This window comes from Equus caballus, chromosome 12 (assembly GCF_041296265.1).
Source record: "Equus caballus isolate H_3958 breed thoroughbred chromosome 12, TB-T2T, whole genome shotgun sequence".
Lineage (NCBI taxonomy): Eukaryota > Metazoa > Chordata > Mammalia > Perissodactyla > Equidae > Equus > Equus caballus.
The window spans coordinates 38,073,415-38,089,084 of NC_091695.1; the positions used below are offsets into that span (position 1 = coordinate 38,073,415).

Consider the following 15,670-nt stretch of genomic DNA (forward strand, 5'->3'; position numbering starts at 1 on the left):
TACTAGCAAGTGAGGAACTGGGATCCAGCTAAGCCGAGTTTCAGTGAACCAGATCACTTTGCAGCAGGACTTCTCAGAGCTTTCCTTGGAAATGAGCCTTGTGAACCTTGAAGAAGGACCTAGAATGCAGCGTGCTCCATGCTTATTTGAAATTCTATTTTCCATTGACCATTTTGCTACCAAACTCAGTCTGAGAAACGCTGCTCTAAATAGTTCTTGTTTGCTAATGGGCATGCTCAGTTCCTTCCTCACATCTCACAATGTGCAGGAACTGGAAAACCAGCCTCTTTAATCACTGATGGGGTAACGGCTCAGTTCAGTGTCTTGCATCCTGACTGCTGAGAGGGTCTCCGGTGTTAGTCTGCATCAACCTGATAACCAGAGACCAGCCTGGTAGATTTTGGGGTGTTAGGTTCTGTCACTTCTCTGGCACATGTCTTCCAGAAAATTCTGCTTGCCTGGCCTACTTAGGAATGTCACCATCAGTGGCCATGTCCCAAGATCTCTTTCCTTTTCTCATTATCTCTTATCGGCTTTGTGAGTAATAACAATTTGCCTCCCTCAACCAAGAACTCAAGGGCTCTATTCTATGAGGAGGCAACGGGCCTGGCATTTCTGGTCCCCGCATCTTAATATCATGCTCACAGTCAGACCTGCTGTTGCCCTTATGTCTTCCTGGCTGTATTATGAAGTGTGTGCCGCCACTGCCTCTGTGTTTGGTGCTGTCCAAGTGGTCATTTCTGCCCCCAGGTCCTGGTGTTCTGACTCTGGTGATGTGAAGGAGAAACATCAACAAAGAGAAGCAACTTCAACAAACATGTTTCAGAAGATTGTGCTTTTATGCTATGCTACTGGAATGAGAGGGAACAGGGCCAAGATTCCACCTCCACGATCGCACAGGAAGAACAATCAGGAGAATTATGCACATCTAGGAGAGGGGAGAACTGAGGCCAGATCTTCCAGTAAAGTGGCCGGGTAGACTCAGGCTTAGGCCACAGGAGCCAGACCGATCTGGTTGTTGGCTCTGTCGAAGACGGTAAAGTACTGGCGGATGAAGACGTCACCCAGGATCCAGAGCTCTCCGCTGCTGGTGTCCAGGTCCATGCCTTCAAAGCCGCTGATGCAGCTGTCATCCTCCTGCAGAAAAGGAGGATAAAACCAGAGATAGGAAACAGACTAAGTGGTGACAGGTGCTTGGGGATCAGCATCAAGGACCATAGTCCACTACAAGGCACGTGCAAGGAGGAGCTTCCTGCCTCGTGTGTGGGGACTTGGCTCTTCTTAGCCTGGGGTCCACGTGTATGAACTGTTCACTACACTTGGTCCCAGGGATGACTAGACATATTCCAGTATCTCTGGCAGATGCACAAACCCTGAAGCCAGGATTGGAGCTAGAGGGTTTAGGGGAACTCAGTTGTTGGGAGGAATTTGGGAGCCCTGGTGATACAGCCTTTTCTGATTATTCTAATCCCTTCCAGAGGTGAGCTATCAGTTCTTTTCATTCACTCGATCACTGGTCCACAACCTCGGCTGCACATTAGAAGCTCTTAGGAAGCTTTGCACCCCACCCCACCAGCCAGGCCTCACCCCCTACTAATTTATCCACATCCCTCAGGCTGTGGCTGGGCATCAGTCCTTCTTGTTGACTAACATGGACCCACTGGGCAAAACGAATATTCCACCTGCATTATCACAGATGGAAGAAGTTGGCCTGTGGCTCATTTGGAAAAGATGTGTCACTTGGTAGAGATAGTGGGGGTGTCATAAGCCATGACCCCATGGAAGTTACGATCGCCATTTGCCCAACCCTTTGTAGCGTTGATGTGGTCAATATCACTTGACTACCCTAACCACATTCTGAGTGTGGGGAAAGCCGTAGATCAGATGAGGAAACTGTGGCTGAGAGAGGTTGCAAGTGACTCAGAATCAATGGGCTAGTAATTGAGATCCAGAGTGTGGACACAGGGGTCCAACTAGAAATCCTCTTTCCATGCCATCAGTGTTTGCCTGCCTTTTCCCCTTTGAATGCTGTTTCCAAATTCTCATTCACGCATTGATTTTGAACGTATTCTTTTTCTGCGATGGCTGTCCAGCGCAGATGTCAGCTTCAGCTCGTAGAACTGCACTTTCTCCACTGCCAAGGGGGAGTATGTGGCCACATTCTATGGAGGTGCGTGTAGGTGGGAGACACGGAGCCCCCTTACCTCTAGGATGTAGGCACTGGGACTCAGAGGGAACTCAACGCCATTGATGGTGAAGACGATGTCAGGCAGGCTGTAGATGGATGAGCAGCTGATTACCGCCTGGAAAGAGCAAGGGTTGGAAGGGATTGCCTTCCTTCTGCATGGCGGTACCACCGCCTTGGTCTACAATGGGGCAGTGAAGTCCTGCCTACCTCGCCAGAGGAGTCCTCACTGGCTCCGATGTAGCTCTGGATATTGTCAATGCCAGAGGTTGGGCCAGCCAGCAGAGAGGTGCCGGTGTCAACAATGGCCTGGCAGCCCCCGCTGCAAGCGATGGACTCTCCATTCATGGTGATGCTGAAAGCGAGATGCGAGTAAGGGTCTTTCAGCTGAGCCCCCCGGGAGTCATTTCTCCAGGGAGGAACCAAGTCACCCCAGAGGGTCCTTCCCGCCCAACCATTGGCCAATACATGAAATGTCAGCTTCTCTCCTTCACACCCTCATTCATTCATGCATTCATTTACTCAACAAATCTTTACTGATGCCTACTCTGTGCTAGGCCTGGGAGATGAAATGCCAAACGAGGCAGCCTCACAGTTTTTGGCTGCAGGGAGCTCACAGTCTAGCTAGAAAGATAAGTTAGACCAAGGAAGAGCCGCATGAGCGGGCCACAGGACAGGGGAACAGAAACACAAGCCAGGGTGAGGAGCAACCTAGGAGGGCTTCTCAGAGAATCAGACAGCCCAAGGTGGCCAAGGAGGTGAAGAGCTGGAGGAGGACGTCCCAGGCAGAGGGGAAGGCATGCAAGGAAGGATGAGACAAGAGGAGCAGGGACAGGAGTGACAGGAACGCAGGAAGTTTTTGCACGGCTGGGGCAGACGTGAGTGGACCCAGTGTCCCAGTTTGCCCAGGACTCTCCTAGTTTTAGAACTGAAAGTCTTGAGTCCCAGGAAACTACTGACACCTGGGCAAACCTGGAGTAACCCTAGCAGGTCAGTCAGGGGGGGAACAGTGGGGGAACGAGGCCGCACGCATGAGGGGCGGGCCCATAAGTGGAATGGGGATGGAATGGGTTCAAACGACTTCTCAGGCATTTTGCCCTGTCCCTAGACTGAAAGTGACATTTTTCCTAGAATGGGAGGAGCACGTGCCAGGTCACAGGTCCCCTAAATGCCAAGATGTGTGGACTGGTGGGTCCTCCAGCTCTCCCCAGGGACGCTGATGTCCTGTCTCTGTGAGCAGAAGGAAAGTGGCTGCTCATCCTTGCAGAGCATCTGGGGTCCCAGACAGCTCTGCTTCTCAAGGCAGATGATTTTCTTGGATTTCTCTGCCTTGGACAACTTCCACCCTCTACTCCTGGTGCACATTTTCCTATCCTGGCTGTTCCAGGGAGATTCTGAAAGCTCAGTTAACTATTAGTCCATAGAGAAATGAGATCTGAGGTCTATCAGGCTAGTGCCCATCCGCGGCGATGTGATCTCACCTGTCCACGGTGATCTGCCAGTAAGCCTCTTCAGAAACAGGCACCCAGTTCAGGCTTCCAGAATAGTAAGAGGAATCGATGCCACCGAACATCACCACGCTGCCACTCTCGTCATCGCTGTTGAAAGTGGGAGAAAAGACAGGAATTCATTCTTTCATCTGAACATCTGCTGTGTGCATCCTAAGAGTTACCCTTGATTGGGCTCTTGCCTGTGGCAGGAGCCATGCTGGGTGTGACAGACAGGGTTCCTTTAATCCTCACACCAAGGCACATATAGTGGTGACATTTATTATTCTGTCCCCTTTACAGGGAGGAAGCTCAGGCTCAGAGAAATGGGATGACTTGCTCAAGGTCCCCCAGTCAGGGGGTGCCAGAACCAAGATTAGAACCCAGGACTTTCTGGTGCCAGAGCGTGTGGTTTCCACCACATCCTCACTCTCGTTGCCCTGGGGACCTCAAGAGAGATGAACGCGTGACAGTGTTTGGTCTTAAGGACTTGATAGTATAGAAGCCTGGTTCTCAGCCAGGGGCGCTTTTGCCCCCAGGGGACATTTGCCAATATCTGGGGACATTTTTGATTTTCATGATTAGGTTGGGGTAAGAAGTGCCACTGCTGTCTAGTACGTAGAGTCCAGGCAGGCTGCTAAAGATCCCACAATGCACAGGACAGCCCCGAACAACAAGGAATCATATGTCCAAAATGTCCACAGCGCTGAGACTGAGACACCCTGATCTCGTTGGGGAGATCAGATGGCCCCCAAGAAGTATCTAAGTTCCCGTAAAGGCGGAGGATGTCTAGGAGCCGACGTGACTGTTAAGGGGCCAACAGGATAATAGGGCCCTCCTGTTGTAAATTACTCCTGTTGTAAGTTTCCTACTTGTTACCACAATATTCATTATCTGAATCTCTGCAGCTTCAGGTTTTATAGGGAAGCAAATATTTGTGATAATAAGAAATTAATCATCAAAGACAGGTCACAGATATGACAGTCCCCGCTCACCTCACCCCACATCAACTTTCCTGTAAACATCTGACGGTAAGTACAACGTGACACAACGAGTTTACAGTAGAAGACTGAACAGCTAAAGAAACATATCAACAACGACAATGGCTTCAAAAGAGAAGGATGAGAGCATCAGAGGAAAGCTGAGAGTCTCGGGAAACTGATGACACCCTCAGATATTCCTGTGTAACCTCGACTCAACCAAAACCAAACTGGTTTATTCTTTATTCATTCTTAGGATTAACTCATTGTCACAACTGGAACCTAGATCTTGTTAACAAATGACCTAAACTTGCTTTAGTCACTTGGATGTTCCATTGTTTAAGATATAAGTCCCCATCAAATATTCTTTTCATTGCTTTGGAATTTTGGCCCCTCTCTTTAGTGTACTCATTTTAAATCGTGGTCTTTTTGGGCCAACGATGAGGGGACTGGGGCGGGAGGGAAAATGGCTGACATTTGACTTGTGTAAGTCAGGATAACAAAGACTCAGCTGGTAAATGAGATGAATGAAGACGGTTCATCAGAGAGAGATTTGGCCCCATTCTCTCCAAAGGTACAGTTCTCAAGCCTTAGGATTTGACCCTTCAAATCCCATGCTGGCTGAGACCCTCTTTTCCCACCCAGTGCCCTCTTCTGGGCCAGGTGACCGTGGCCTCACTGCTGGACTTACGAGCTCAGGTAGACAGAGAAGAGGTCTTGGGAAACCAGACCCTGGTCCCATATGTTGTCAAAGACGGGAGTGGCCCCGGAGGCGGAGATGCTGGGGTAGGCAAGACCCAGGATGCCGTCAAAGGGAGCGTAGTACAGGAAGGAGCTGGGCTCCGACTCGCTCAGGCCAAAGATCTGGTTGGTGTCCTCGATGCCTCCAACCTGAGTGGGGGAACCAAGATGTTCACAACCAGCTTGTGTTGACTGAGCACTGCAGGGTGCCAGCCCTGGGCACAAAGCATCCCTCGTTCATCTCATGTAGGATTTGGCTTCCGGGGCATCAGGCTGGTAGGAGGGGAGGGGGAGCGTCTCTGGGAATGTTTGTTATTCTGCTGGAAGTGACCTTTGCAGCTGATCTCCAGATGAACACAGTCTGCAACTTGGTGTGAGAATTTGCTGCAGAACAGATGGGGTCTGTGAGTTGCTGTGTGTTCCAGATGTTCGGATGCAAATCAGACCCCAGGCAAATCAGAGCCCTTGCCCCCTGCCCCACCCTGGAAGGGGAGGTGCTTTTGAAGCTTCCGTGATTAGAGGGGCTGCTGAAGGTGGGGGGAGGAGAAAGAGGAGGAGGTGCTAAAGGAGAATGGAGCCTTTTCCTATCTTCTCTCCCACAATCCATAGCACTCAGCTTGGATGGGCTGAGGTTGGCTTATGGCTCCAGGCATCCCACCCCCTTACCCACTACTGTCCCACCTAGAAATGTCTGTGACGTCTCTGCCACTTCTGCATCCCCCTCCTCAAATCAGGTGACTGTAGCGATACTGAAGCCCGTATTGCTTGAATGAGCTGATTATGGGGGAGCACTGTGGCCTCCACGGTCTCCCGAAGCTGGTCCTTGGACTGGGCAGGATGAGTCATTGGGGCAGCAGGTGCTCACCCTGACAGTATCGTATCCGAGGACGCCTGTCATGCTGCCGGTGCCGTAGGTGATGGAGACCGACTCACTGGTGGCCTCGTAGGTAGAGGAATCCTCAGGGTTGAAGCGGTTGTGGTCGGCTGGGAGGGGAAGAAGTGACATCATCAACCTCAAAACCCAAGCAAGAATCGTGGCCAGTGATGTCTTTCTGGGGGGGCTGCCTTGGTTTGGGGTGGGGCTTTGGAGGACAAAGGTGCCCTTTCCCCAGATGTTGGAGCCCAAACATCTCCAGGTTCCATTCCTGCCTGGTTGGACTAAGTGGGACCATCTGCCTGGTGGAAGGTCCCCAGCCAACTCCGCGGTCCTCCCAAGGACCCCAGGCAAACACTGAGCAGAGCAGGTCCACGGCTGCCCATGGCAGGAGCCCCTTCACAGTGCACTGTGAACAGCCCATGACACAGCTAAAATGTCACGGTCACAGTTTTACAATGCTTCGGTTCAAGTTATGAAGGGGAGGATTCCAAGAGCTCCTCCTCTGAATCAAAAGTCAGGTTAACATGCTGGAAGAGGAAGGAACTTGAAACACTGTCCATGAATCCCAATGACAAACTCTCTTTTGTTAGTGAACAGATGGGTTTTTTTTTTTTAAGTGAGTTCATGATTCAGCTGTCATGCTTTTGAGTCACTTTTTCCTAACCTCCCTCTCGCTTTGGTCCCCCCTTACTCCCCTGAGCTGTGCTTGTTCAGGAGAGCTGCTCTCTGCCATTGGACTGAATCCCTTTGGGGGCAGGGACCATGTGTGATTCACCCTCTGTCCCCAGGGCACCTGAGTCCTTGCTGGGCATATAGGTGCTCGGGAAATGCCTGTTAGAGAATTCCAGAGGGACTCCAACAGGCTGGAAATCACAATTATTTGAAGCCCCTGAGCGTTCAGGGCTCCCAGGTCCGTGGGTGCCGGGGTCCCGGGCAGGGCCAGGCACTCACAGCAGGCGAGACTGGAGCAGTAGACCGAGGGCACCCACAGGTTGGAGGAGCCGGTGTCAAAGATGACGGTGAACTCCTGAGCGGGAGTTCCGATGCTGATGGTGCCGAAGTACTCCTCCTGTGGGGCGGGGACAGCACAGGTCACTCCCCATCCTGGGACCCCTGCCAGGGAGCAGGGCCTCCTGGGGCTTCTCCTCAGCTCCCCACCCTCACTGCTCTCCTTGCCTTTCTCTCCCTGTCCAATGCAGCCGTCCTTCAAGGCCCCGCCTGACCTCCCCTCCTCCTTGATGTCTTCCCTGATTCCATCCCTGTTTCCCTCTGACTGTCTCTTCAAAGCACCATCAACACCTAATAAGAATCTGCTGTCCCCTCTTCAGCTCTCCTCCTGAATGTCTTAGTCATCCCATCCTAGAGGACACACCATCTCAGAGCACAGTAGGTAACCTTATAGCACCCAGCAGAGTAAATGCTCAAAGGTGCATTCAGTAAATGGTTGGTCAGGAGATAAAGAAGTCCTCTAAAGCTGGAAACCCCTGGAGATATCTTGTTCCTAAATCGAGTTGTGTACAGCGTGCTTTGAGGAAGGGCGTGGTCAGGATTTTTATTCTTAGCGGCAGCCCTGTTTCCCTTGCTGGAAGTTCTAGCCACACTGGTCTGGCTCTTCTTTGTTGATGACAAGCTCATTCCCATCCCAGGGACTTGCCCTTGCTATTCCTGTGCTAAGAAAATGTTTCTTCTGGATCTTTCCTTGGTCTGCTCCTTCTGCTCAATCATTCAGAGCTCTAGTCACACATCACCTCCACCAAGAGGCCCTCCCTGACAACTTCATCTAAGTTTGCCCTTCCCCCATTCTTCTTCTTCCCATTACTCTAATTAATTAGTTTTTCTTTTCATCAAATGTCATTATGTGACGTTATCTTGCATACTATTTATTTGTCACCTATTTGCCTTCTCCTCTGGAATAAAACTCCAGCAACTTTGTTTCTTCATCACTGTTTTCTCAGCTCCATGCACAGAGCCTCTGCCACATAGTAGATGCTTCATAAATATTTGTTAACTGAATAAATGGGCTGACTTTACCAAGCTCTTACCAAGACCCAGGCGCTGTGCTAACCCTCCAAAGAAACATTATCGTGTTAACTACTTGCAACAACCCTCTAGTGGTACATATTCATGGCTGTTTCACTGATGAAGAAACTGAGGCTCGATCAGAGAATTTAAATGACTTGTCCAATGTCGCTTGGCTCAGAACCATTTAGCTCAGATTTGCACCAGGTCTGGCAGATTTCACAGGCTAAGGTCATAACCACGGGCAACATTCCTTCCTATCGTTGGCCCTGTGCCTCACGCAGGAGAGACACAATATCTACAGAAGGGCAGGCCATTGCCATTGCTCTCTAAATAGAACAATGAGAGATCGTCCTGAAACTCCACACTGATCATGGCAACCCTCCTGGTTAAGAAGATTCAGTGGCCATGAGGACACATGCCCTCATCAGCGACTCTGGTCTGGCTCTAGCCACCAACCCCACAGTCCTCACTCTGCGCCTCCCTCCCTCTCTGCTCTCCATGAACACTAGCTCCTTTCCTCAAATGCACTCTGCTCTCTGCTGTCCCAGGGTCTGGCACAAGCCATCCCGCTCTTGGGGACAATCTCTTGCCCTCTCTGACCTCCACTTCTCCTTCATTGACCAAGGGAGGTGTCCTTGCCTGCTACCTGCAGCCTCTCACATTGTCACCTATACTGCATAGCCTTTGGTCTGTTTGTACTTTTCACTGATGGTTAGGTTCAATGATGATTGTCTCTCCCTACTAGACTGTGAGCTGCATGAGGGCAGGGGCTGTGCCTGGTTTTCTATCCTGCTGCTTCCCCCAGGTCCAGTACAATCCTGGGCACATAAGGAGGTGCTCTGCATACATAAACACCGAATGAATGAATGAATGAATGAACAAAAGAATGAGAGCAACATCTCTGATGTGACTTTTCCTGTGCCTCTGAGATCCAAGGAGCAGACACCTGGGTCACTGCCTCAGGGCTTAGAGCACTGCTCCACCTTCCAAGACCCCTGGGAACCCCTCTTTCCTCCAGGCCAAGTCCTCAGTGCCAGGCCCCACCGCCCTGCATGGCCCTGCACTCACATCCATGTAGTTCTCCAGGCCCTCTGTGGCTGCCAAGGTGGCGGCCTCCTTGGGGAAGTACTTGCTGGCTGGGTTGCGGGGATGCTGCTTGAGGAAGTCTGCCAGCAGGCCATTCTCGCGCAGGTTCTGCCTCAAGGACTTCTTTTTGACAAGCGGAACCCTGTGGCAGAGCGTTTGCAAATGGGATGGTTTGGAGGAGGAAGTGTAATTGGGGAAGGAGTCTGCTCATGGGGTGCTGTGGAAGGCAGGGAAGGTCAAGGAGGCTGGTCCAAGAGAGGAAGAAGGAAGGAAGTCAAGAGAGGAGATGCTCCCATTTTTTCTACACAAATGAAGAGAGGTTCAATGGTTCCCCAAAGTCGCCTGGCCCAGTGATGGAGCTGGGAACCAAATCCAGGCTGGACTTGAGGGCCAAGTCTGTTAAGCACGTCTGCGGGGCTGTTTCCCCAGAAGGACAGAGAGAAACAAGAAAAGAGACTCAACACAGTGGAAGAGAGTGAGGAGTTGTATGAAGGAAGAAAAGAAGAAAACTTGGGGAGGAGAGGAAGACAGTGTGACAGGCAGTGAAGGGAAGCAGCCCCTTGGAAGCTGTTCTTCGTGCCACGTGTCCCCCAGACTCACTTGTAGATAAGGCACTCAGAGAGCGCCACCAAGCTGAGCAGCAGCAGCCACTTCATGGTTCTTCCTGGGTCCCAAGTCTCCAGAGAAGGGAAGAAGGGTGGAAGGCGTACAGCAGAGGCAGGAGCTGCTCCTTATATACAGCGCAAGTCCTCAGGAACCTGCCTTATCAGCCTCCAAACGTCACCCATTATCCTAACCCCAAACACAAAGCTTCCTGATACGATTGTCCCTGCCCCTGTGCCATGTTCTGAGAAGTTTCCATTTGGGCAGTTTTCCATTGTAACCACATCCCACGATTAGGATGCACCTGCATAGAGCGAGCCATGGAGTGGTGGCTTGTTTCTCAAACAACGAAAAGGGCCTGCATGGAAACTTGACAAGCAGAATATCTTGACAAAATTGTTCTAATGTGCACTTAACATTGAACAGATGTCAAAGGAGTTCAATGTACCCCGATTTCTCCCACTGGGACAGATGGCTGGGATTCTTGGAGAACCAACCCCACTTAGCGATGGGCCATGTTCCTGAAGCTGCTAACACGGACCACATTTGTAGGTCAGTGGTTAGGGATCAGGACACATTTCTCCACAGAAATATCATTTTGTGGGTTGTTGGTTGTCTAACTAGCCTACGGGCCTTATTATGCTCTTGCATAATATATTGTGCTCATGGCAATGGAGCCGAGACTCAGGATAGTGATGTGTGCAGTACAGAGGAAGAGGAGGGAGTGAAGCAAGTGGAAGAATGATGCCTTCCTTTCCTGGAGGAAGCACACTTGAAAATGTCCAGGTTTGTCCTTGGAATCTGTGCCCCTCACCTTTGCACCCTCTCTCTTCCTACCGCTCCTCTCCCATGCTCTCAGGTGGCTGGGAGCCTCCACCTTTGAGATCCCAGCTGGGTCTGACTCTCCCAGGAGCCCCATGCTTAAAACTTGACTGAATCAGCTGCCTCAGAGGAAAGCAATCTGGGCAAATTCATACTAGGGGGTGAATGACTAGAAAGGTTGTCTCTTTAAAAGAACATGCTTACCAACCCCATGGATTCTCTACTTTGGGGGATTTACTCAGTGGATGCAGTGGAGTGGAAGGTGATTGAGAATTGTGGAGGAGGGGGATATGTGGGAGGGAGGTAGCCTCACCAGGAGGTAGCCAGCTGTATCCGCAGATCTTGTTCTGATAGCAGATTCCCTGGGCCATCCCAGGTTTTTCCAGCATACGGAAACACAGATTCCATAAAAGTTCCAAATTTCCCTGAGTGCTCTGGGTGAACATGGCAGGGCGAGTTGTGCCACATCGTTTCTGTGTTTCTCTTCCTTGGCAGTTACACGACACAGCGTAGATTTATTGACCTCTGACTCTGAGCTCATTCTGGTAAGTAATATTATTATCCCCATTTTATGCATGAGGAAACTGAGGCACAGAGTCGTTATGACATTTGCCTGTGGTGACACAGGTAAGAAGTGACTGAGCGGGGGCTCGAGTCCAGGTCTCTGTTACTACCTGTGCCTTCTCCCTTACTCCACTCCCTGGGGTTTACTGGGGGCCATGGAGAATCTTATGAAGAGCTCTGGCTCCCAAGTCTGAGCTTGAATCCCAGCCCTGTCTCTGAACAGCTGTAAGACCTGGGACTGCTGATCCAGCCTTTCTGAGACTCAGTTTCCTCATCTGTGAAATGCGGATAATAGTACCACCAATTTCATAGGTTTGCACGAAGGTTAAACATAGAGTGTTAATCAGCCACACACACAGAGCAGCTAAAATAAAAACAACTGTCAACAGCAAGTGCTGACAAGGATGCTGAGCAGGCGGAACTTTCCTACAGTGCAGATGGGAATGCAAGATGGCAGAGTCACTTTGGAAAACAGCTAAGCAGTTTCTGATAAAGTAAACATGTACTTACCGTTTGACTCAGCCAACCCCTCCTGAGTATTTACTGAAAAGAAATGAAAAACACGTGCCCTCTAAAGACCTGCACTCCAATGTTTATAACAGCTTTTTCATAAAAGCCAAAAACGCGAAACGATTAGAATATCCTTCAGCTTGTCCCTGGATGAGCAAGTGGTGGTTCAGCCACACAGGGGACGAGCCGTCAGCAGTAGAGACGGAGGAGCTGCCGGGTGAATCTCATGAGGTTGTGCTGAGTGAAGGAGGCCAAGCTCAAAAGGCGACGCTTGTAAGATTCTGTTTATGTGGCATCTGAGAAAGGCAAAATAATGAGAACAGAAAACAGAGCAGGAGCCAGGAGAAGAGGCTGACTGCCAAGAGGCACAGGGGAAATATTTTGGGTGGTGGAAATGTTCTATCTCTAGACTGTAAACTTGAAAGGACAAATTTTACTCTGTGACAAGAGACCTGATGCCCCTGACTTCACAGCAGGTGGCGGGCTCAGCCAGTGATGGCCACACAGTGGGGTGAAGGGAATGGATACCAGGCTCTGCCTGTGGAGGCTCCTTGGAGGGGACACACTGGTGTCATTTCAAATGAAATGTGATACCATCAAAGGATGTGAAGAAGAAGAGAACACTCACTCATCATCTCTGCTTCCATTTTGGTCCTTTGGATCCTGGAGTAAAATCTGTCCATGGTCTGCTTTTCTCCGTCACATTGAGTGGTGGGATGGTGAAGTTGGCAAGTGAAGCAAAGCTCTGAGGAGCCGAGTGAGGACTGTAGACATTTCTCAGATCACTTGTGAGCTGGCCCTCCAGACAGGCTGTTTGATGTCATCCTGAGGGTGAGGGTGAGGTGGCCAGAGTCCATCTAGCAGGGGTAGGTAGTGTCCACACTCCCCTCTGCATCCTGGAGCTGGCTTGCAGGACTTGGAGCCCAACAGTGGGCATTGGTTTTGTGGCACAGCTTGTCCGTCGGATCCACACAGGAATGTTGAACAGAGGAGAAGTGTATTTGGGAAGCAGAAGGAAGACTCCTCAGGCAGGAACCTGCCAAACCCATTTGAACATGTATCCAACACATTTTCATTATGCATCTGCTACCTGATGTGTGGTAGGCATGTTATAGTTGCTGGGAGCTCATCTATGAGCAACAGGGAAAGCGGCCATGGCTTCAAGGAGTATGTGGTCAGCTCAAGAGAGAGCAGAGAGGGGAGATCTCTTTCCTTCCCACTCAGGTGGATCTTTAGGTCCCACTAATGGGAAGCTCTTGGATTGGTGAAGATAGCTAGGTCTTGCCACATTAGAGATTTTAACACACTGGGGGAGGCTGATGTGCTTGGTGGCACCCATTCTAGGCATATGGCAGACTCTACAATAGCCCCCAATTATCCTTTCCTCCTGATCCATACCCCTTGTAATCTCCTCTCCGTGAATGAATCTAGGACCAGTGAATTGCTTCTCACCATTAGGATATGGCAAGGCAGATGGGATGTCACTTTTCTCATTACATTACATGAGATTGTCACTTCTGTCTTAGCAGCAGACTCTGTATGGACTATCTCTCTTGCTGCTTCTGATGAAGCAAGCAACCCCATAGAGAGGCCCACATGGCAAGAAACAGAGGGTGGCCTCCAGCTAATAGGCAGCAAGGAACTGAGGCTCCCAGTCTAACAATCTGCCAGGAATGAATCCTGTCAATAACTATGTGAGCTCGGAAGCAGACCCTCCTCCAGTCGAGCCTCAGAGGGGACCACATCCCTGGCTGATGCCTTGACTGCCGCCTTGTGAGAGGTCCTGAAACAGAGGACCCAGCCAAACTAGATTCTGGACCCACAAAAACTCTGAAATAGCACGTGAGTTGTTTTAAGTAGCTAAATTTATGTTGTTTTGTCACCCGCAGTTAAGAACTAATACAGGGCTAGAAACCTCTAGAAATCTCTGAAAAATCCACCTGGCTGCCTGCTCATCTTCTCCATTTGGGGCCCGTTTCAGTGCCCTGCAAGGCGGCCTTCTGCTCAGACCATGTGAGTGATCTGAGAAGGAGAGCGTTGAGATCATTGCTCTGCTTCTCTGCAAACCTCCATCCACAAACAAGGATTGCATTTCCATGGCTCTTCATGTTTTCTGAGTGCTTTGAGATACGTGATCTCTTAAAGACATATCATTCCTCCATTGTCCCCCTTGACACAGTTCAGAAGAGTTAAGTGATCAGCTCAGGTTCACATCATTACGTAGTGACATGGGAGGGACTAGAGGCTCTGGTTAGGAGGCTCTTGTCCCGGGCCAGGCTCAATTCTCACACATGTCCACCTGGTTTCTGTCCATTGGTTGGAGTGTGAGGTGGAAATTTCGTGATGGCTACAGCCTACATCAACGGACACTCAGAGAAGCCATTGTATCCTGTCCCCAGAGGACCTTTTGGGAGGGAAACTAGAGTCCTGAATCCAGGGCCACGTGTTCTCCATGAGGTCTGATCCTCAGCCAGGGCCAACTCATGGCTGCCAGCAGAGAAGCCAGGTAATCTCATCGTGCTGGACTGGCCGGGCAGAAACATCGTTTACTTTGCCATTAGCCCCACATGGCACCAGGCTTTGAGGGTCACTGGGAGCTGCATCGCTAATGCAGGGCACCTGCTGCCAAGAGCACAGGTGTTCAGAAATGTTCCATGAACATATCAAATCAAATCAATGGAATGAGGCCTAAACAACCCAATCATGGCAAGACTGAAATAGAACACTTCGGCACAGTAAGTGTTCTCGAGCTGGTCTGATAGACTTTGGGATGGCCTCATGGTCCTGGAGTTTCACTACCATCTTCTACGACTTTACTCTCCTCAGAAACATAGAGCTCGTAAAGGGCGGATGTGAGAATCCCAGGCTCAGAGAGGGAACATGGCTTGCTCATGGACACTCAGTTAGCACATGGGGAGCCCACACCCATGCCTGGGCTTACTGACCCTCCTCAGTTCTCCTTATGCCACACCGTGATGTGCCATCAGACAAGAGTGTTTGCTGCTCCTTTTTCTTCTTCGTTACCTCCTTCCTTAATCTCTTCCTCTGCTTTCTTCCATTTTTAGAAATTAGAATTTAGGAACTGATCGACTTTGCAGAAGAGTAATCATTGGTATGTATTGAGTTCTCGTATGTGTCAAGGAACATCATATTCTTTCTTTCTTGAGGCATAATTGACATATAACATTGTATTAGTTTCAGGTGTACTACATAATGATTCTGTATTTGTACATATTGCAAAATGATCACCACAGAAAGTCCATTTAACATCTGTCACCATACATAGTTACAAAATCTATTTTTCTCTTTTCTTAATTATTTTATTGAGATCATAACGCTTTACAACATTGTGAAATTTCAGGTGTACATTATTATTTATCAGTTTCTGTATAGATGGCATTGTTTCCACTACCAATAGTCTAATTTTCATCTGTCACCAGATATGTGTGCCCCTGTACCCCTTTCACCCATCCCAACCTCCTTCCCCTCTGGCAACCACTAACCTGTTCTCTTCGTCCATGTGTTTGTTTATCTCCCACATACGAGGGAAATCATGTGGTCTTTGTCTTTCTCTGTCTGGCTTATTTTGCTTAACATCATACCCTCTAGGTCCGTCCATGTTGCTGCAAATGGGAAGATTTTGTCTTTTTATGACTGAGTAGTATTCCATTGTGTATATATACCACACCTTCTTTATCCATTCATCTGTGGCTGGGCACTTGGGTTGCTTCCACGTCTTCACGATTGTGAATAATGCTGCAATGAACATAGGGGTGCATAAGTCTCTTTGAAT

General features: G+C 49.8%; 1 protein-coding gene across 1 annotated transcript; it reads right to left on the bottom strand.

The window, feature by feature from the left end:
• Positions 1-820: 820 nt before the first annotated feature.
• LOC100059381 (pepsin A-like) lies at positions 821-10,070 on the bottom strand. Its single transcript, XM_070230522.1, has 9 exons — positions 9,979-10,070; positions 9,361-9,520; positions 7,222-7,339; positions 6,259-6,377; positions 5,344-5,543; positions 3,667-3,783; positions 2,396-2,540; positions 2,205-2,303; positions 821-1,137 (listed from the first exon to the last, which is right to left on the bottom strand). Exons 1-9 carry the CDS (start codon positions 10,032-10,034, stop codon positions 988-990), a joined length of 1,164 nt encoding a protein of 387 aa, XP_070086623.1. The 5' UTR covers positions 10,035-10,070; the 3' UTR covers positions 821-987.
• Between the last annotated feature and the right edge of the window lie 5,600 nt (positions 10,071-15,670).